The 22,112-nt window shown below is 56.6% G+C and overlaps 2 protein-coding genes across 2 annotated transcripts in view; one reads left to right on the forward strand and one right to left on the reverse strand.

Moving 5' to 3' along the window:
- PCCB (propionyl-CoA carboxylase subunit beta) overlaps positions 1-13,913 on the forward strand; it is a 35,074-nt gene extending 21,161 nt beyond the window's left edge. The window contains exons 9-15 of the mRNA XM_032978550.2: positions 2-83; positions 2,357-2,480; positions 4,061-4,168; positions 4,760-4,860; positions 9,781-9,879; positions 10,969-11,068; positions 12,363-13,913. Coding sequence (XP_032834441.1) covers positions 2-83; positions 2,357-2,480; positions 4,061-4,168; positions 4,760-4,860; positions 9,781-9,879; positions 10,969-11,068; positions 12,363-12,484 — 736 coding nt within the window. The 3' untranslated portion in view covers positions 12,485-13,913. The remainder of the gene's footprint in view (position 1; positions 84-2,356; positions 2,481-4,060; positions 4,169-4,759; positions 4,861-9,780; positions 9,880-10,968; positions 11,069-12,362) is intronic.
- Positions 13,914-15,930: 2,017 nt separating this feature from the next.
- Positions 15,931-22,112, reverse strand: part of LOC116956720 (uncharacterized) — a 54,296-nt gene continuing 48,114 nt past the window's right edge. The window contains exons 9-11 of the mRNA XM_076054689.1: positions 20,291-20,713; positions 19,088-19,261; positions 15,931-18,447 (exon numbers count right to left, since the gene is read on the reverse strand). Of these exons, the coding sequence (XP_075910804.1) occupies positions 17,738-18,447; positions 19,088-19,261; positions 20,291-20,713 (1,307 nt within the window). The 3' untranslated portion in view covers positions 15,931-17,737. The remainder of the gene's footprint in view (positions 18,448-19,087; positions 19,262-20,290; positions 20,714-22,112) is intronic.

The following is a 22,112-nucleotide window of genomic DNA, read 5'->3' on the forward strand; positions in this document are numbered from 1 at the left end:
GTGACCGTCTGGTCCCGGGGCTGGACACGGTGGTGCCGCTGGAGTCCTCCAAGGCGTACGACATGCTGGATATCATCCACACGGTACTATACACTGTACTATACACTGTACTATACACTACACTATACACGACTATACACTACACTACTATACACTACACTACTATACACTACACTACTATACACTACACTACTATACACTACACTACTATACACTACACTATACACTACACTACTATACACTACACTATACACTACACTATACACTACACTACTATACACTACACTATACACTACACTACTATACACTACACTACTATACACTACACTATACACTATACTATACACACACTACACTACACTATACACTCCACTATATTATACATACTACACTACACTATACACTATACTATACACTACACTATACACTACACTATACACTACACACCACACACTACACTATACACTACACTATACACAATGCACACTACACTATACTATACACACTACACTATACTATACACACACTACACTATACTATACACACACTACACTATACACTACACACACTACGCTATACACTACACTATACACTACACTATACACTACACACATACTACACACACACTACACTATACACTACACTATACACTACACAACACCACACACTACACTATACACTACACTGTACAATACAATATAAACTACTCTAAACACTACACACACACCACACACTACACTATACACTACACTATACACACACTACACACACACTACACACACACCACACACTACACTATACACTACACTATACACACACACACACTACACACACACTACACACACTACATACACACACACTACACACGTACACTACACACACTACACACACATACACTACACACACACACTACACACACTTCATACACATACTACATACACACACAACACACAGTACATACACACACACACTACACACACACACTACAGACACACACACTACAGACACACACTACACACACTACACACACACACAACTACACACACACTACACACACTCACAACTACACGCACACTACACAGACATTCTGGACATAATCCACACAGTACCATCGCTACACACACACAAAACACACAGACTACATACTCACCCACTCACATAGTCACTCACCCACTCACACAGTCACTCACACAGTCACTCACCCACTCACACAGTCACTCACCCACTCAGTCACTCACACAGTCACTCACCCACTCACACAGTCACTCACCCACTCACACAGTCACTCACTCACTCACACAGTCACTCACATAGTCACTCACCCACTCACACAGTCACTCACCCACTCACACAGTCACTTACCCACTCACATAGTCACTCACCCACTCACACAGTCACTCACCCACCCTCCTATTTGTACAGTTGGCCACGTACAGTGCGAAAGAAGTTCATTGTACGCACACATTCGCTACATGCGCACAAACACACACACACAGACACACGCACACACAGACACACACACACAGACAGACACACACACACACACACAGATACACACAGACATACACTACACACAGACACACACACACACACAGACACACACACAGACAGACACACACAGACACACACTACACACAGACACACACACACACAGACACACACACACAGACACACACACACTACACACAGAAACACACACACTACACACAGACACACACACAGACACACACTACACACAGAAACACACACACTAGACACACACACACACTGCACATAGACACACTGCGCACACACTACACACAGACACACACTACACACAGACACACACACACAGACACATACACACACACACTACACACAGAAACACACACACTACACACAGACACACACACACAGACACACACACACAGACACACACTACACACACACACACACTACACACAGACACACACTACACACAGAAACACACACACTAGACACACACACACACTGCACATAGACACACTGCGCACACACTACACACAGACACACACTACACACAGACACACACACACAGACACATACACACACACTACACACAGAAACACACACACTACACACAGACACACACACACAGACACACACACACAGACACACACTACACACACACACTACACACAGACACACTGCACATAGACACACTGCGCACATACACACACTACACACAGACTTGCAAAACACTCGCAGACCCCACTACTCCCCCATGTCTCACCCCGCGACCCCCCATGACCCCCCCCGTGACCCCCCCGTGACCCCCCCGTGCCTCACCCCGTGACCCCCCCGTGACCCCCCCGTGACCCCCCCCGTGCCCCCCCAGACGGTGGACGAGGGCGACTTCTTTGAGCTGATGCCGCGCTACGCACGCAACCTGCTGGTCGGATTCGCTCGCCTCAACGGGCGCACCGTGGGCATCGTGGGCAACCAGCCACGCGTGGCCTCTGGTGCGGGGGGGGGGGCACGGGGGGGGGCACGGGGGGGGCACGGGGGGGGGCACGGGGGGGGTGGTGAGGAGCTCACCTTGAGTACCTGGTGTGCTCAGGCTGTGCGTGACTGTGACATGAGTGACTGTGACGTGAGTGACTGTGACGTGAGTGACTGTGACGTGACTGTGACGTGAGTGACTGTGACGTGACTGTGACTGTGACGTGACTGTGACTGTGACGTGACTGTGACGTGAGTGACTGTGACGTGTGTGACTGTGACGTGTGTGACTGTGACGTGTGTGACTGTGACGTGAGTGACTATGACGTGTGTGACTGTGACGTGTGTGACTGTGACGTGAGTGACTGTGACGTGAGTGACTGTGACGTGTGTGACTGTGACGTGAGTGACTGTGACGTGTGTGACTGTGACGTGAGTGACTGTGACGTGTGTGACTGTGACGTGACTGTGACGTGTGTGACTGTGACGTGAGTGACTGTGACGTGTGTGACTGTGACGTGTGTGACTGTGACGTGTGTGACTGTGACGTGACTGTGACGTGAGTGACTGTGACGTGACTGTGACGTGAGTGACTGTGACGTGTGTGACTGTGACGTGTGTGACTGTGACGTGAGTGACTGTGACGTGAGTGACTGTGACGTGAGTGACTGTGACGTGTGTGACTGTGACGTGTGTGACTGTGACGTGAGTGACTGTGACGTGTGTGACTGTGACGTGTGTGACTGTGACGTGACTGTGATGTGACTGTGACGTGAGTGACTCTGACGTGAGTGACTGTGACGTGACTGTGACGTGTGTGACTGTGACGTGAGTGACTGAGACGTGTGTGACTGTGACGTGACTGTGACGTGTGTGACTGTGACTGTGACGTGTGTGGCTGTGACGTGACTGTTACTGTGACGTGAGTGACTGTGACGCGAGTGACTGTGCCGTGAATAACTGTGATGTGTGTGTGTGTGGTGTGCGTGTGTGTGCGTGCGTGTGTGTGCGTGTCTGTGTGTGTGTGGTGTGTGTGTCTGTGTGTATGTATGTGTGGTGTGTGTTTGTGCGTGTGTGTGTGTGTGGTGTGTGTGTGGTGTGCGTGTGTGTGCGTGTGTGTGCGCGTGTGTGTGTGCGTGCGTGTGTGTGTGTGCGTGCGTGTGTGTGCGTGCGTGTGTGTGGTGTGCGTGTGTGTGTGGTGTGCGTGTGTGTGGTGTGTGTGTGGTGTGTGTGTATGTGTGTGGTGTGTGTGTGTGTGTGGTGGTGTGTGTGTATGTGTGGTGTGTGTGTGTGTGGTGTGTGTGGTGTGTATGTGTGTGTGGTGTGTGTGTGTGGTGTGTGTGGTGTATGTGTGTGGTGTATGTATGTGTGTGGTGTGTGTATGTGTGTGGTGTGTGGTGTGTGTATGTGTGTGGTGTGTGTATGTGTGGTGTGTGGGTATGTGTGTGTGTGGTGTGTGGGTATGTGTGTGTGTGGTGTGTGTGGGGTGTGTGTGGTGTGTATGTGGTGTATGTGTGTGTGGTATGTGTATGTTTGTGTATGTGTGTGTATGTGTGGTGTGTGTATGTGTGTGTGGTGTGTGTGTGTGTGCGTGCCCCAGGCTGCCTGGACATCAACGCGTCTGTGAAGGGGGCTCGTTTTGTCCGCTTCTGCGACGCCTTCAACATCCCCCTCATCACCTTCGTGGACGTGCCGGGGTTCCTGCCCGGTGCGCGGACCGCTCACCACGCTCATCACCACAACCACCACCACCACGCTCACCACACTCACCACCACGCTCACCACCACGCTCACCACCACCACGCTCACCACCACACTCACCACCACCACACTCACCACCACCATGCTCACCACCGCCACGCTCACCACCACCACGCTCACCACCACCACGCTCACCACCACCACCACGCTCACCACCACCACCACCATGCTCGCCACCACCACGCTCACCACCACCACGCTCACCACCACGCTCACCACCACCACGCTCGCCACCGCCACGCTCACCACCACCACGCTCACCACCACCACGCTCACCACCACCACGCTCACCACCACACTCACCACCACCACGCTCACCACACTCACCACCACGCTCACCACCACGCTCACCACCACGCTCACCAACACACTCACCACCACGCTCACCACCACGCTCACCGCCACCACGCTCACCGCCACCACGCTCACCGCCACCACGCTCACCGCCACCACGCTCACCACCACCACCACACTGTTGTTGTTGGTGGTGGTGATGATGATGTTGTTGCTGTCAATGTTGATGTGGGTGATGGTGCAGGTACTAGCCAGGAGTTCGGAGGCATCATTCGGCACGGAGCCAAACTACTCTACGCATTCGCTGAAGCCACCGTGCCCAAGATCACCGTCATCACCCGCAAGGTGAGCACCTCACCACCGCTCACCACTGCTCACCACCGCTCACCACTCACTCACCACTACTCACCACCACTCACCAAGATCACCGTCATCACCCGCAAGGTGAGCACCTCACCACCGCTCACCACCGCTCACCACCACTCACCACTCACTCACCACCACTCACTCACCACCGCTCACCACTACTCACCAAGATCACCGTCATCACCCGCAAGGTGAGCACCTCACCACCGCTCACCACCGCTCAACACTACTCACCACTACACTCACCAAGATCACCGTCATCACCCGCAAGGTGAGCACCTCACCATCGCTCACCACCGCTCACCACCACTCACCACTCACTCACCACCGCTCACCACCGCTCACCACCACTCACCACTCACTCACCAAGATCACCGTCATCACTCGCAAGGTGAGCACCTCACCACCGCTCACCACCGCTCACCACCGCTCACCACTCACTCACCACTACTCACCACCACTCATCAAGATCACCGTCATCACCCGCAAGGTGAGCACCTCACCACCGCTCACCACCGCTCACCACCACTCACCACTCACTCACCACCGCTCACCACTACTCACCAAGATCACCGTCATCACCCGCAAGGTGAGCACCTCACCACCGCTCACCACCGCTCAACACTACTCACCACTACACTCACCAAGATCACCGTCATCACCCGCAAGGTGAGCACCTCACCATCGCTCACCACGGCTCACCACCACTCACCACTCACTCACCACCGCTCACCACCGCTCACCACCACTCACCACCACTCACCACTCACTCACCAAGATCACCGTCATCACTCGCAAGGTGAGCACCTCACCACCGCTCACCACCGCTCACCACCACTCACCACCACTCACCACCACTCACTCACCACTACTCACCAAGATCACCGTCATCACCCGCAAGGTGAGCACCTCACCACCGCTCACCACCGCTCACCACCGCTCACCACTACTCACCACTCACTCACCACCACTCACCACTCACCACCACTCGCCAAGATCACCGTCATCACTCGCAAGGTAAGCGCCTCACCACCACTCACCACCACTCACCGCTCACTCACCACTAATCACTACTCATCACCACTCACTCACAAAGATTATGGTCATCACCCACGTGCGTGTCTGTGTGCGTGTGTATCTGCGTGTTTTTCGGGGGTTGTTTTGGTCTGGCAAAACAACCCCCTACCTCCTCGTGGTGCCGGACGGGCAACGCTGTCGTGGGCAGTGCCGTGGGGGGAGGGCCAATTCCGATTGGCCTTTCCCCTCATGGCGTCTGTAACCACCACAGCGACTATATGGGGGCTCTGGACGGGTGCGAGGGGCTGGTAACCCCTCCACCTTCAATAAATTACCACTAAACCACGTCTAAAATATCTAATTAATAAGCTTGTGCCGGAGGCCCCGGGGGGACAGGCGTCTATGATGTCTCCTGGCCAAACCCCAATTGGCGGAGCCAGGAGATTGAATCTCTACCTTCGGGGCTCCTCCAGAAACAACGAAAAGGCCACTACGGATAGCCACGTGGAATGTTCGAACGCTCACTGCGGAGGAGAGGCTGCCACTCCTCTGTCGGGAGCTGGACCGGTACCGCCTGGATCTCTGTGGCATTCAGGAGGTCCGCTGGACCGGTTCTGGCTCCTGCCACCATGAGGGGTGGACAGTCTTCTACTCGGGGCAGCAGACTGCCAAACAACAGGGTGTGGCTCTTCTTTTGAACAAAAGAATGAAGGGGGCGTGGGAGCGTGGCGGTGAGGTGTGGGAAGCTGTAAGCCCCAGACTACTTTGGGCTCGCCTTCCCATCAACCGGAGGCGAGGAGTGGTGGTCGTGGTTACTTGTGCCCCCACCGAAGACGAACATCCGTGGATGCATGCAGGCAAAGCCGATGAGTCAGATGCCTTCTATGACCTTCTGTCACAGGTGCTGGCTAAAGTGGCACCTCGGGATAGAGTCATCATTTTGGGTTACTTCAATGTCCGAGTTGGTCATGATGCTGGCACCTGGTCTGGAGTGATTGGGAGGGCATGGGCCAGATCAGCTCAATAACAACGGTAGGAGGCTGCTAGATTTTTGTGCAGCCCATGGGCTTGTAATTACCAACACGCTGTTCCGGCATCGGCGCATCCACACAACATCATGGATGCATGCCGGGTCCAAGCAAGAACATCTGCTGGACTACATAGTGACGGACTAGCGGATGCGAGCCCATGTCCTTGACACCAGGACCTACCGTGGAGCTGATCTGCCCTCTGACCATCGACTAGTCATCTGTAAGATGCGCCTGCCATTCTTCCACTCCGGTGGTGGGTGTACACCCAGGACCTCATTCCAACCTAAGGTGGCCTGGTCTCAGCTAGCTGATGAAAGTTGCAAGCGAAAATTTCATCATCGCTTGCGGCTGGGGTTGGCATCGTCCCCCACTCCTCCTGATGTCGAGAGTAAATGGGCGAGGTTTAGGACTGTGACTCATGCAGCTGCAATGGCTGCTTTGGGTACACGGTCCAGACCTCCCCAGAGACCCTGGCTGACAGAGGAGGTGTTCATGATGGTTGAGAAAAAGCGACGAGGTTCGGAAAGCCGTGAGGTGCTGCAAGGATGGGTGGTGGTCGCGGGTTGCTGAGGAGATGGAGTCTGCCTCAGTGGCCGGCGATCACAAATCCCTATTTGACTCCATCAAAAAAGTAACCTGCAGCGCCACACCTCTTACCACCATTAGGGGAAAAAACGGTGATCTAATCTCCGACCCCCAGGAACAGGTTTGCAGATTTGCTGAGCATTTCTGTGAAGTCCTGGTGGAGGGGACATCCCTCGACATGTAAAACATCGTGGGACAAAGTGGGGATGACCCTGCTCAGGCTGCGGGGCCTCAAATATTTGAAGAAGTCCCCCTTGTGAGTGGCTGGCTGAGGTGCCATCTGTTGAGGAAGTACTGAGGGCGATCCGGAGTCTGAGACCAGGAAAGGCACGGGGCAGAGACCATCTCCCAAGCGAAATGCTGAGGGAGGGTGGCGTTTGTGCACAGACTGCCCTACATGACATAACAACAGTCTAGACCACTGGACGGGTTCCGCAGGATTGGAAGGATGCCCTGGTGATCCCCCTCTTTAAGAAGGGGGACTGCACAGACTGTAACAACTACAGGGGTTATCTCACTCCTCAGTGTGCCGGGAAAGGTCCTGGCAAGGATTATTCAACATCGCCTTGCTAGGCCCGCTGAGGAGAGGCTTGCGGAGCCCCAATGCGGTTTCAGGAAAGGGCGGTCCTGCACAGATGCCATATTTTCTGTCCATCTGCTACAGCAGAGGTGTAAGGAATTCCAACAAGGCCTATATCTCTACTTTATTGACCTGGTCAAGGCCTATGATACCATCAGTAGGCCAGGGCTCTGGATTGTTCTTCGTACTTTCGGAGTCTCTGACCCTCTGCTCACGATCATTAAGGACCTTCATGATGGTGAGCGGGCCTGGGTAAAACTATGTGGCCGGGAGTCAGAGCCATTCCTTGTACACTTTGGGGTGCGACAGGGATGTCCTCTGGCTCCCACATTATTTAACATCTATTTGGACCACGTAGTTTGTGAAGCCCTCAATAGCTGTACCGGGGGAATCTCCATTTGGTACAGATATAATGGGAGGCTGATCGATGCCCAGGTGCGGTCAAGGGATGGCTCCCTATTGCTCAACCACGTTATGTATGCTGATGATCTGGTAATTGCTGCTCATTCAGAGGAGCAGTTGGAGGCGCTGCTGCTGAACCTGGAGCTTGCCACCAAGAAGTGGGGCCTTACCATCAGCCCCACCAAAACTAAGCACCTGCCTGGGTATTTTGTACCACCGGACACTCCACCCCCACAACTTCCAATCGGTGATGGGGCAGTTGTGGAGAGAGTGGAGAGTTTCCCATACCTTGGCTCCGGTTTAACAGCAGAGGTCTCACTCTGAATCAGTCGAGCGGCATTATCTTTTCATCGGTTGCGTAACGCTGTGTGGAAGCTACCTGGTCTGTCGCTCCGCACGAAGCTTCAGGTCATCTCGGCCACGGTCATTCCTTCCCTTCTCTACGCTTTTTTGCCGGTTAGAAACATTTAGGCTGGCCTACCTACGATCCATCCTGGGTTTAACCAGGCTGGATTGTGTGAGGAGCTTACAAATTCTTGAAAGATGTCTCATTAGTGAGCTCCTCCGGCAGGCAAGGCTGCGTTGGCTGGGTCATGTAGCCCGCATGCCCAGCCACCGCATGCCGAAACAGCTTTTGTTCGGCCGGATCGAGGGGGCAAAACGGGCGTGGCATGGGCTAGAGAAGAGATGGAGTGACTTGGTACAGGAGGACGTGGAGCTGAGTGGACTTGCCGATGACTGGTACCAGCGGTGTCAAGACCGATCTTGACACCTCTGTGGAGGAGGCTCGTGAAGGACGCTGCTATTGGGCAGTTGGAGGCAGTCGCCCTCCAACAACAACGGAGGGCGGAGGAGCGACGCTCACAACAACGAGCGGAGCGCCGGGTGGCTAAAGCACAGCAGGTTGGCACAGTAGGGGGCACAGGTGGTGCACCAGCCAGCCATCTCAGTCAGCCGACCCGTGGCACCTGGGTCTGCCCCGTGACCTCCTACCAGCGGGCGTTCGACACTCCACGTGGCCTCAAGGTGCACATGGCCTGGCACAAGCGTCGTGGTGACGTCACCGCCACTTAGTGGCGAATGGCGGTTGTTGTTGTTGTGTCTGTGTGTTTCTGTGTGTCTGTGTGTGTGTCTGTGTCTGTGTGTCTTTGTCTGTGTATGTGTCTGTGTGTGTGTGTCTTTGTCTGTGTGTGTGTGTCTATGTGTCTGTGTGTTTGTCTTTGTGTGTGTCTGTGTGTGTGTCTATGTGTCTGTGTGTGTGTGTCTTTGCGTCTGTGTGCGTAGGCGTACGGCGGAGCGTACGACGTGATGAGCTCCAAGCACCTGCGTGGCGACGTGAACTACGCATGGCCCACCGCTGAGGTGGCCGTCATGGGGGCCAAGGTGAGCGCACCGCTCCTCACCGCTCACCACTCACCGCTCACCACTCACCACTACCAGTCACCACTACCACCACTACTGCCAGCACTACCATCACCAGCACTACAAGTACCACTACCACCACTACCACCACTACTACTACAAGCACCACTACCACCACTACTACCACTACCTCTACCACTACTCCCAGCACCACGACCAACACTCCCACCACCAGCACCACTACCGCTTCTACTACTACCAGCACTACCACCACCACTACTACTACCACTACTACTACCACCACTACTACTACCAGCACTACCACCACCACTACTACTACCAGCACCACTACCGCCACTACCACCACTACTACCAGCAACACTACCACCACCACAACTACCACCACCAGCACTACTACCACCACCACCACCGCCAGCACTACCACCACCAGCACTACTACCATCACCACCACAACTACCACCACCAGCACTACTACCACTACCACCACAACTACCACCACCAGCACTACTACCACTACCACCACAACTACCACTACCACCACAACTACCACCACCAGTACTACTACCACCACCAGCACTACTTCCAGCACCACTACGACCACCACCTCCACTGCCAGCACAACCACCACCAACACCACCACGACCACCACTAACACTACTACCATACCACCACTACTAATATTAACACTACCACTACTACCAGCACCACTATCACCACCACCACAACTACCAGCACCACCACTAACACTACTACCATACCACCACCACTACTAATATTAACACTACCACTACTACCAGCACCACTATCACCACCATCAGGGTAATCGTCATCTTTCCACCTCCACAGTAACCCAGATCTCTCCATGGCAACCCGTGTTTCCATTGCCACGGTAACCGTGTCCTCCCCCGTTGCTGTTGCTGCGGCAACCAGTGTCCCCGTCTCTGCGATAACCGGCGTCTCCCCCCCCCCCCGTTGCCGTGACAACGCGCCCCCCCTTGCCACGGTAACTCGTGTCTCCGCCCCGGCGACCCGTGCGTCCCTCCGTCTCCGCCAGTAACCGGTGTTCCTTGTTGCCGTGGCGACACGCAGGGCGCGGTGCAGATCATCTTCCGGGGGAGCGCGGACCAAGCGGAGGCGGAGGCGGAGTACAGTGAGAAGTTCGCGAACCCCTTCCCTGCAGCTGTTAGAGGTAGCTCCGCCAGCACCAACACCACCGCCACCACCACCACCGCCACCACCACCACCGCCACCACCACCGCCACCACCATCAACAACAACATCACCACCACCATCAACAACAACATCACCACCAACTACAACATCACCAACATCACCAACACCGCTACCAACAACAACCGCCATTCGCAACTAAGTGGCGGTGACGTCACCACGACGCTTGTGCCAGGCTATGTGCACCCTGAGGCCACTTGAAGTGTCGAACGCCCGCTGGCAGGAGGTCACGGGGCAGGCCCAGGTGCCACGGGTCGACTGACTGAGATGACTGGCTGGTGCACCACCTGTGCCCCCTACTGTGCCAACCTGCTGTGCTTTAGCCACCCGGTGCTCCGCTCGTTGTTGTGAGCGTCGCTCCTCCGCCCTCCGTTGTTGTTGGAGGGCGACTACCTCCAACTGCCCAGATGTCAACAACATCACAGCCACCACCACTACCACCACCACTACCACCACCAGCACCATCAACAACATCTCCAACACCGCTACTGCTACCACTACCATCAACATCACTACTGCCACCACTACCACCACCATCAACATCACCAACACCGCTACCACCACTGCTCACCACCAGCACTATCACCACCACCAGTCACCATCATAATCATCATCACTGCCACTATCACCACTACCACCACCATCAACACCAGCACCATCATCATCACCACGACCACCACCATCATCACCATCCATTATAATCATCACCATCACTACCACCACCGCCACCACCACCAGTGCCACCACCAATCTGCCCACTCACTGTTCCCCCCTCGCTCCCCTCACCCTCGCTCCCCTCACCCTCGCTCCCCTCACCCCTCACCCCTCACTCCCCTCACTCCCCTCACCCCTCGCTCCCCTCACCCCTTGCTCCCCTCACCCCTCGCTCCCCTCGCTCCCCTCACCCCTCGCTCCCCTCACCCCTCGCTCCCCTCACCCCTCGCTCCCCTCACCCCTCGCTCCCCTCACCCTTCGCTCCCCTCACCCCTCGCTCCCCTCACCCCTCGCTCCCCTCACCCCTCGCTCCCCTCACCCCTCGCTCCCCTCACCCCTCGCTCCCCTCACCCCTCGCTCCCCTCACCCCTCGCTCCCCTCACCCCTCGCTCCCCTCACCCCTCGCTCCCCTCGCTCCCCTCACCCCCCTCACCCCTCGCTTCCCTCACCCCTCGCACCCCTCGCTCCCCTCACCCCTCGCTCCCCTCACCCCTCGCTCCCCTCGCTCCCCCCGCTCCCCTCGTGTGCTCCCCGTGCAGGCTTTGTGGACGACATCATCCGCCCGGCGACGACGCGCCAGCGGCTGTGTCGGGACCTGGACGCCCTGAGCACCAAGAACCTGAAGAACCCCTACAAGAAGCACGGCAATATCCCCCTGTGACACACACACACAGACGGACACACACACACAGACACTACACACAGACACTACATACACACACAGACCTACACACACACCACATTACACACACACAGACACATACACACACACACTACACACACAGACACTACAACAACCGCCATTCGCCACTAAGTGGCGGTGACGTCACCACGACGCTTGTGCCAGGCTATGTGCACATTGAGGCCACGTGGAGTGTCGAACGCCCACTGGCAGGAGGTCACGGGGCATACCCAGGTGCCACGGGTCGACTGACTGAGATGACTGAGATGACTGGCTGAAGCACCACCTGTGCCCCCTACTGTGCCAACCTGCTGTGCTTTAGCCACCCGGCGCTCCGCTCGTTGTTGTGAGCGTCGCTCCTCCGCCCTCCGTTGTTGTTGGAGGGCGACTGCCTCCAACTGCCCAGTAGCGTCCTTCACGAGCCTCCTCCACAAAGGCCGATCTTGACACCGCTGGTACCAGTCATCGGCAAGTCCACTCAGTTCCACGTCCTCCTGTACCACGTCACTCCATCTCTTCTCTAGCCCGTGCCGCGCCCATTTAGCCCCCTCGATCCGGCCGAACAAAAGCTGTTTCGGCCGAACAAAAACTGTTTCGGCATGCGGTGGCTGGGCATGCGGTGGCTGGGCATGCGGGCTACATGACCCAGCCAACGCAGCCTTGCCTTTCCCGAAGGAGCTCACCGATGGGACCGTACCCAGATCTTTCAAGGATTTGTGAGCTCCTCACACAATCCAACCTGGTTAAACCCAGGATGGGTCGTAGGCAGGCTGGCCTAAATGTTTCTAACCGGCGAAGATGTTCCATTAGGGGGGTCCACTACACACACACACACAGACACACACTACACACACACACAGACACACACACAGACACCACACACACACAGACACACCTGGACGCCCTGAGCACCAAGAACCTGAAGAACCCCGACAAGAAGCACGGCAATATCCCCCTGTGACACACAGACACACACAGACACGACACACACTACACACAGACACACACACAAACACACACAGACACTACATACACACTACACATACACACCCAAACCAGACCACCCCCACCGTGACCACCCCCCCCTGTCACCCTCCCCATGACCCCCTCCCACCATGGTTCCCCCCCCCCCGTGACCCTCCCCGTGACCCCCCCTCTCTCTGTGACCCCACCTCCCCTTAACCTCCTCTCCCCCCTCTCTCTGTGACCTCACCTCCCCATGACCCCTCCTCCCCTCTCCATGACCCCACCTCCCCATGACCCCTCCTCCCCTCTCCATGACCCCACCTTCCCATGACCCACCTTCCCCGTGACCCCCCCCCCCCCATGTGTGACTCCTGCGATGAGTTTGAGAGTTTTATGATGAGCCGAGCATTTGAATCCCTCAATAAAGCACTCAGAGCCTTGAGCCGTGTTCGTCGTGGTGGTGATGTGGCGATGGTGATGGTCGTGATGATGGTGGTGGTGGTGGTGATGATGGTGATAGTGGTGGTGATGGTGTTGATGGCGGTGTTGGTGGTAGTTATGGTGATGGCGATGGTGTAATGGTGGTGGTGGTGACGGTACGGGAGTGGTTGTGGTGAGGAGCTCACCTTGAGGACCTGGTGCTGTGTGTATTCAACATCGCCACTGGGGAGACAAAGGCGTCCGGTCGGGCGTGGTGCTGGCCATCCACCCCCTCGTGTGCCACATCATAGGTGCTGCTGCTGCTACTTGCTACGAACAGCACTTACCCCAACAGTCTGTTAAGGCTACACCGGGGATCTTTGTGTACTTGTCCATGTTATGTATGCCGACGATCTGGTGATTGCCGCTCACTTTTAGGAGGAATTGGAGGCGCTGCTGCTTAACTTGGGGTGTGCCACTAAGAGGTGGGGCCTTGCCATCAGCCCCACCAAAACTAAGCAAGCACCTGCCTGGGTATTTTGTACCATCGGACACTCCACCCCCACAACTCCCAATCGGTGATGGGGCAGTTGTGGAGAGAGTGGAGAGATTCCCATACCTGGGCAGTTGTGCTTATGACAGGCTCCAGTTTAACAGCAGAGGTCTCACTCTGAATTAGTCGAGCGGCAATATCTTTTCATCGGTTGCGTAACGCTGTGTGGAAGCTACCTGGTCTATCGCTCCGCACTAAGCTTCAGGTCTTCTCGGCCACGGTCATTCCCTCCCTTCTCTACGCTTGCGAAAGGTGGACCCCCCTAATTGAACATCTTCGCCGGTTGGAAACATTTAGGCTGGCCTGCCTAAGATCCATCCTGGGTTTAACCAGGCTGGATTGTGTGAGGAGCTCACAAATCCTTGAAAGATCTGGGCAAGGTCCCATCGGTGAGCTCCTCCTGCAGGCAAGGCTACGTTGGCTGGGTCATGTAGCCCGCATGCCCAGCCACCGCATGCCGAAACATATTTTGTTCGGCCGGATCGAGGGGGCTAAACGGGCACGGCACGGGCTAGAGAAGAGATGGAGTGATGTGGTACAGGAGGACGTGGAGCTGAGTTGACTTGCCGATTACTGGTACCAGCGGTGTCAAGATCGGCCTCTGTGGAGGAGGCTCGTGAAGGACGCTGCTGCTGCTACTGGGCATTTGGAGGCCAGTCGCCCTCCAACAACAGCGGAGGGCGGAGGAGCGACGCTCACAACAACGAGCGGAGAGCGCCAGGCGGATAAAACACAGCAGGTTTGCACAGTAGGGGGCACAGCTGGTGGTAGCCTCTGCCAGCTGTCATCTCAGCCAATGCCATCTCGGTCTGTCCCGTGACCTGTAGCGAGCCTGGCACAGCAGTCAATGCAAAGCACCTGAGTTACGTGACCGCCCCAAAGTGCACCTAGCCTGGCACAAGCGCCTTGGCGAATGGCTGCTGCTGTTTGTAGCTGCACACGCGTGTGTGGTTAGTGTGTGTGGACGTGTGTGTGCGCGCGCGCGTGTCTGTTAAGGCTACATGGGGGATGGGCCGAGATGTTAACTCCTTTGCCTGGTGTAAAGGAGGTCGTGGGGGTCGTGATCGAAGCCGCGATCACGACACCTCACCTGGCCACCGCAGCGCCCAGCGGTGACTACGGCGAGCAAACACCATGGGGGCAAAACCATCGTGCGAGCGTCCCTTTGGTGAGAATCTTCTCCCCTGCCCACCCACCACCACCCGTGTAGCCTCTAACAGGCTGTAGGGGCAAGTGCTGTTAGCGAGCAGCACCTATGAAGGCTACCGGCGCTGTGGCACACGAGGGGGTGGGTGGCCAGCACCACGCCCGGCCGCCTTTGTCTCCCCAGTGGCGATGTTTACCCACCGCACCAGGTGACTCATTTGAGGCTGAGTCGACCTAGGGTTAGGCTCACCGCTCCCCACCACCACCACGGCAGGGCACAGCGATCGGCCGGCCACAACAAACCGCAGAGACACGGAGGCACGGAGGCAGGGACGAGGTATCTCTGTTAAAATGATTTATACTCTGAGATTATACACCGACGACGATGACGACGACGACGACAAGGAGGAGGAGGACGAGAAGGAGGGGAACGAACGTCTCGGAGGGTGAAACTGCAGAGACTCGCACAGAGACTCACACAGAGACTCGCACAGAGACTCACGGACTCGCTTAGAGACTCGTGAAGAGACTCACACAAAGACACAGAGACTCACACAGAGACTCACACAGAGACACAGAGACTCGCACAGAGACTCACACAGAGACACAGAGACTCACACAGAGACACAGACTCACACAGAGACTCACACAGAGACACAGAGACTCACACAGAGACACAGAGACTCGCACAGAGACTCACACAGAGACACAGAGACTCGCGCAGAGACTCAAACAGAGACTCACAGAGACACAGAGACTCGCGCAGAGACTCACGGACTCGCTCAGAGACTCGTGAAGAGACTCACACAGAGACACAGAGACTCACACAGAGACTCAGAGACTCGCACAGAGACTCACACAGAGACTCACGGACTCACTCAGAGCTTTGTGAAGAGACTCACACAGAGACACAGAGACTCGCACAGAGACTCACAGAGAGACACAGAGACTCGCACAGAGACTCACACAAAGACACAGAGGCTCGCACAGAGACTCACACAGAGACACAGAGACTCGCACAGAGACACAGAGACTCACACAGAGACTCACACAGAGACTCACACAGAGACACAGAGACTCGCACAGAAACTCACAGACTCACACAGAGACTCACACAGAGACACAGAGACTCACACAGAGACACAGAGACTCGCACAGAGACTCACACAGAGACACAGAGACTCGCACAGAGACTCACACAGAGATACAGAGACTCGCACAGAGACTCACAGACTCACACAGAGACACAGAGACTCACTCAGAGGCTCACGGACTCACTCAGAGACTCGCGCAGAGACTCACACAGAGACACAGAGACTCGCACAGAGACACAGAGACTCGCACAGAGACTCACACAGAGACACAGAGACTCGCACAGAGACTCACACAGAGACACAGAGACTCGCGCAGAGACTCACGGACTCACTCAGAGACTCACACAGAGACTCACACAGAGACACAGAGACTCACACAGAGACAGAGACTCGCACAGAGACTCACGGACTCACTCAGAGACTCGCGCAGAGACTCACACAGAGACACAGAGACTCACACAGAGACACAGAGACTCGCGCAGAGACTCACGGACTCACTCAGAGACTCACGGATTCACTCAGAGACTCACGAAGAGACTCACACAGAGACTCACACAGAGACCCAGAGACTCACACAGAGACTCACGGACTCACTCAGAGACTCGCGAAGACTCACACAGACTCATTCAGACTCATGCAGAGACCCACAGACTCATGCAGAGACCTACAGACTCACACAGACACCCACAGACTCACACAGAAACCCACAGGGTCACACAGAGATCCACAGAATCACCCAGAGACTCACAGGGTCAGACAGAGACACACAGACTCACACAGAGACGCACAGACTCACACACAGAGACCCACAGACTCACACAGAAACCCACAGATTCACACAGACACCCACAGACTCGCACAGAGACCCACAGACTCACACAGAGACCCACGGACTCACACAGAGACCCACGGACTCACTCAGAGACTCGCGAAGACTCACGCAGAGACTCATGTTCACGCTGGCCGTGTGAACTGAAGTGGTGGCCACGTTTGTCTCGTGGATGCTGACGCCCCCTGCTGGCGCTCCCCTGCTGGCGCCACCCCCTGCCGCCGCTAGGTGAAGCTGACGTTGTAGGTGAGCTGGCGCCCGCTGTCCCACGCATAGAGGGCGCCGTCGCGAGCGTTGTAGCTCAGCTGGGCGACGCCGCCCCCTCCCCGGTAGGGACTCCGCAGGCGCAGTCCCGGCGCCGCCAGCGCCCCGGTGTGCGTGTCGTACGCGTACGCCACCAGCAGCGTCGCGCCGTCCTCTTTGTCGTCGTCGTCGCCGCCGCCGCCGCCGGGCCGCGCCACCGGCGCGGCCGCGTAGAGAACGCCGCAGACGAGGAACGCCGCCGAGAAGCGGCCGGCGCGCAGGCCGGTGCGGTAGAGCGCCGGTTCGCCGCGCGGGGTCAGGTCGGCGGCGCTGAGCCGCAGCAGCACGAGGGCGAGGCCCTCCGACTCCACGTAGGCCACCCAGAGGGTGCCCGAGTCGACCGCGAACGTCACCGGCTCGCCGCCGCCGCCGCCGTCGCCGCCCGCCCCCTCCCCCGGCGAATCCGGCGACCCCGGGCCGGCCGTGGCATCGTCGTCGGGCGGCCCGGCGGCGCGGTGCTCCGGCAGGAGGAGGTCGTGGAGCTGGTGCCAGGCGGCCACGGACCGCCGGCGCAGGTCGTAGCGCAGGGCCGTGCGCGTGAAGGCGCGGCGGTAGTAGAGGGAGCCGCCGTGGAGCGCGTGGCCGGTGCCCAGCCACGCGTACGGCAGCTTGTGGGACGCGCTCCAACGGCCTGGACACGGCACCGGTGAGGAAGGGTGGGGGGGGTGGGTGGGGGGGGTTTCGGTGGTGCGGGGGGTGGGGGGGTAAACGGTGAGGGGGGAGGAGGGGACCGCCGGTGTCCAGCCGTGGTGTCACTGGCGGTGTCACCGGCGGTGTCACCGGCGGTGTCACCACGTGGTATCCCTCACGCTACCCCCCGTGGTGTCCCCTGTCGGGTGGGAGGGTGAGGGGTTGGTGTGGGGGGGGGGGTGGCGGTTGGTGGGTGGGTTGGTGGGTGGGTTGGTGGGTAGCAGTTGGTCGGGGAGAGTTGGTGGGTGGCAGTTGGTGGGTCGCGGTTGGTGGATGGGTTGGTAGTGGCGGTTGGTAGGGGAGAGTTGGTGGGTGGCGGTTGGTGGGTGGGTTGGTGATGGCGGTTGGTGGGTGGGTTGGTGGTGGCGGTTGGTCGGGGTGGGTTGGTGGGTGGGTGGGCTGGTGGGTGGGGGTTGGTGGGTGGGTTGGTGGTGGCGGTTGGTCGGGGAGAGTTGGTGGGTGGCGGTTGGTGGGCAGCAGTTGGTGGGTGGCGGTTGGTCGGGGTGGGCTGGTGGGTGGGGGTTGGTGGGTGGGTTGCGGTGTGGTTGCGAGTGTTGGTAGAGAGCGGTGGCGGCGCTCACCCTGGCGCAGGGCTGCCTCACTGTCGAACTCCAGCAGGCTGCTGCCGTGCCGGTGGCTGGCCACGTAGATCCTCCCGCTGGGGTCCTCGGGGTCGCGCATCCACGCGCCGGCCGAGTGGCCGAACCGCGCGTGCACCACGGGCGCAGACAGCGACAGCACCGTCGAGTCGCAGCCTGCGGGGGTGAGCAGGGGAAGCGGTGGGGGTGGTGGCGAGTGGGGACCCGGTGAGCGAGCCGGAGAATATTCTTCCCGCATCTCCGATGACCGCGGTTGGGCTACGTGCGGTGCGAAATAAATTCAACGTGCATACAACGCTGCACCGTAGACTCAACGCTGCACCGTAGACTCAACGCTGCACCATAGACTCAGCACTGCACCATAGACTCAACACTGCACCATAGACTCATCACTGCACCATAAACTCAACGCTGCACCATAGACTCAACACTGCACCAAAGATTCAACGCTGCACCATAGACTCAACACTGCACCATAGACTCAACACTGCACCATAGACTCAAGACTGCACCATAGACTCAACACGGCACCATAGACTCAACACTGCACCACAGACTCAACACTGCCCATAGACTCAACACTGCACCATAGACTCAACACTGCACAATAGACTCAACACTGCACCATAGACTCAACACTGCACCACAGACTCAACACTGCACCATATACTCAACACTGCCCATAGACTCAACACTGCACCATAGACTCAACACTGCCCATAGACTCAACACTGCACCACAGACTCAACACTGCCCATAGACTCAACACTGCACCATAGCCTCAACACTGCACCATAGACTCAACACTGCCCATAGACTCAGCACTGCCCATAGACTCAACACTGCACTATAGACTTAGCACTGCACCATAGACTCAACACTGCACCATAGACTCAACACTGCACAATAGACTCAACACTGCACCATAGACTCAACACTGCACACTAGACTCAACACTGCACCATAGACTCAACACTGCACCATAGACTCAACACTGCCCATAGACTCAACACTGCACAATAGACTCAACACTGCACCATAGCCTCAACACTGCACCATAGACTCAACACTGCACCATAGACTCAACAGTGAGTGAGTGAGCGATCGGTGGACCGGGCGAGTGATTGAGTGATTGATCGCCGAAGTGGGTGAGTGGAGCTGTCCGTGTTCTCTCTCCCCCCTCACCGCCGTCGCCGTCTCCTCCGTCATGCGGCTCCGGGAGCCCCGGCACCACCGAAACTGGGGCGGACGTGAAGCCTTCACTAGGCCTCACGGGCAACTCCACCTCTTTCACCTCCACTTTCCTCTCATCCGCCTCCTGCTGCCACAGCTGCTGACCACGAGGGCTGCCGGTTGCGGCTCCGGCCCTGTCGGCGGTGAGGCCGACGGTGATGGCAGCGGTGCGGCTGAACCTCCAGGGCCTCCGTGCGAGTCGAGAGGAGAGAAGGGCGGTGAGGGGAGATGCAGGGGGAGGACGGTGATGGGGTTGATGGTGGTGATGGGGTTGATGGTGGTGATGGGGAGGATGGTGGTGATGGGGATGATGTTGGCGAGAGCGGGGGGAGTAGGAGGGGGTAAGAAGAGGGGATCCCGAGCCTGGTTCCTCATCTACACCATGGGAACAAAGCACAGTGATTATACCACACCATGGGAATACAGCACAGTGATTATACCACACCATGGGAACACAGCACAGGGGCTACACCACGGTGTTTATACATCAGTGATTATACCGTACCATCGTGATAATACCACACCATAGTGATCATACCACACCACAGTGATTATACCACACCATGGAAACACAGCACAGTAATTATACCACACCATGGGATGGCATCATAGTCCCTTGACCAGGTCAATAAAGCAGAGATGTAGGTCCTGTTGGAATTCAGTCACCGGATCATCAGCATACATAACGTGGTTGATCAATAGGGAGCCATCCCTCCACGACACCCGGGCTTGGATAAGCCTCCCGTTGTATTTGTAGCAGATGGAGATTCCCCCGGTACAGCTATTGAAGGCTTCACGAACTACGTGGTCAAAATAGATTTGAAATAAAGTGGGAGCCAGAGGACATCCCAGTCGCACCCCAAGGTGGCTCTGACTCCCGGCCACGTAGTTTAACCCGGGCCCGCTCACCATCATGAAGGTCCTTAATGATCTTGAGCAGAGGGCCAGGGACTCCGAAAGCACGAAGAACAACCCAGAGCCCAGGCCTACTGATGCTATCATAGGCCTTGACCAGGTCAATAAAGCAGAGATGTAGGTCTTGTTGGAATTCCCTACACCTCTGCTGTAGCAGACGGACAGAAAATATGGCATCTGTGCAGGACCGCCCTGCCTGAAACCACATTGGGGCTCCGCAAACCTCTCCTCAGCATGCCTGGCAAAGCGACGTTGAATAATCCTTGCCAGGAACTTTCCCGGCACACTGAGGAGTGAGATGCCCCTGTAGTTGTTACAGTCTGTGCGGCCCCCCTTCTTAAAGAGGGGGACCACCAGGGCATCTAAACACGCATCACACACACACCACACACACACATACCACTATACACACACCACACGCACCACACTCACCACACTCACCGCGAACACCACACACATACCACGCACACACGGTACACACCACACGCACCACACACACAAAACACATAACACACACATTCCACAAACCACACACTCCACAAACAAATAGCACACACATGTAACACGATGCACGTACTACACATACACCACAAACACCACACTCACACACATACCACACACGCACCACACATACACAAACACCCCACTCACAAACACACTACACCACATACACACCACACACACCACATACACACCAAATACACACCATTTACACACCACATACACACAAACACCACACACATACACACCACAAACACACCACACACAAACCACACACACACCACACACATACCACATACACACCACACCACATACACACACCACATACACACCACACACAGACCACAAACACACCACA

The sequence above is a fragment of the Petromyzon marinus genome, chromosome 67 (assembly GCF_048934315.1).
Source record: "Petromyzon marinus isolate PM22_M1 ecotype Great Lakes invasive population chromosome 67, UKy_Petmar_22M1.pri1.0, whole genome shotgun sequence".
Lineage (NCBI taxonomy): Eukaryota > Metazoa > Chordata > Hyperoartia > Petromyzontiformes > Petromyzontidae > Petromyzon > Petromyzon marinus.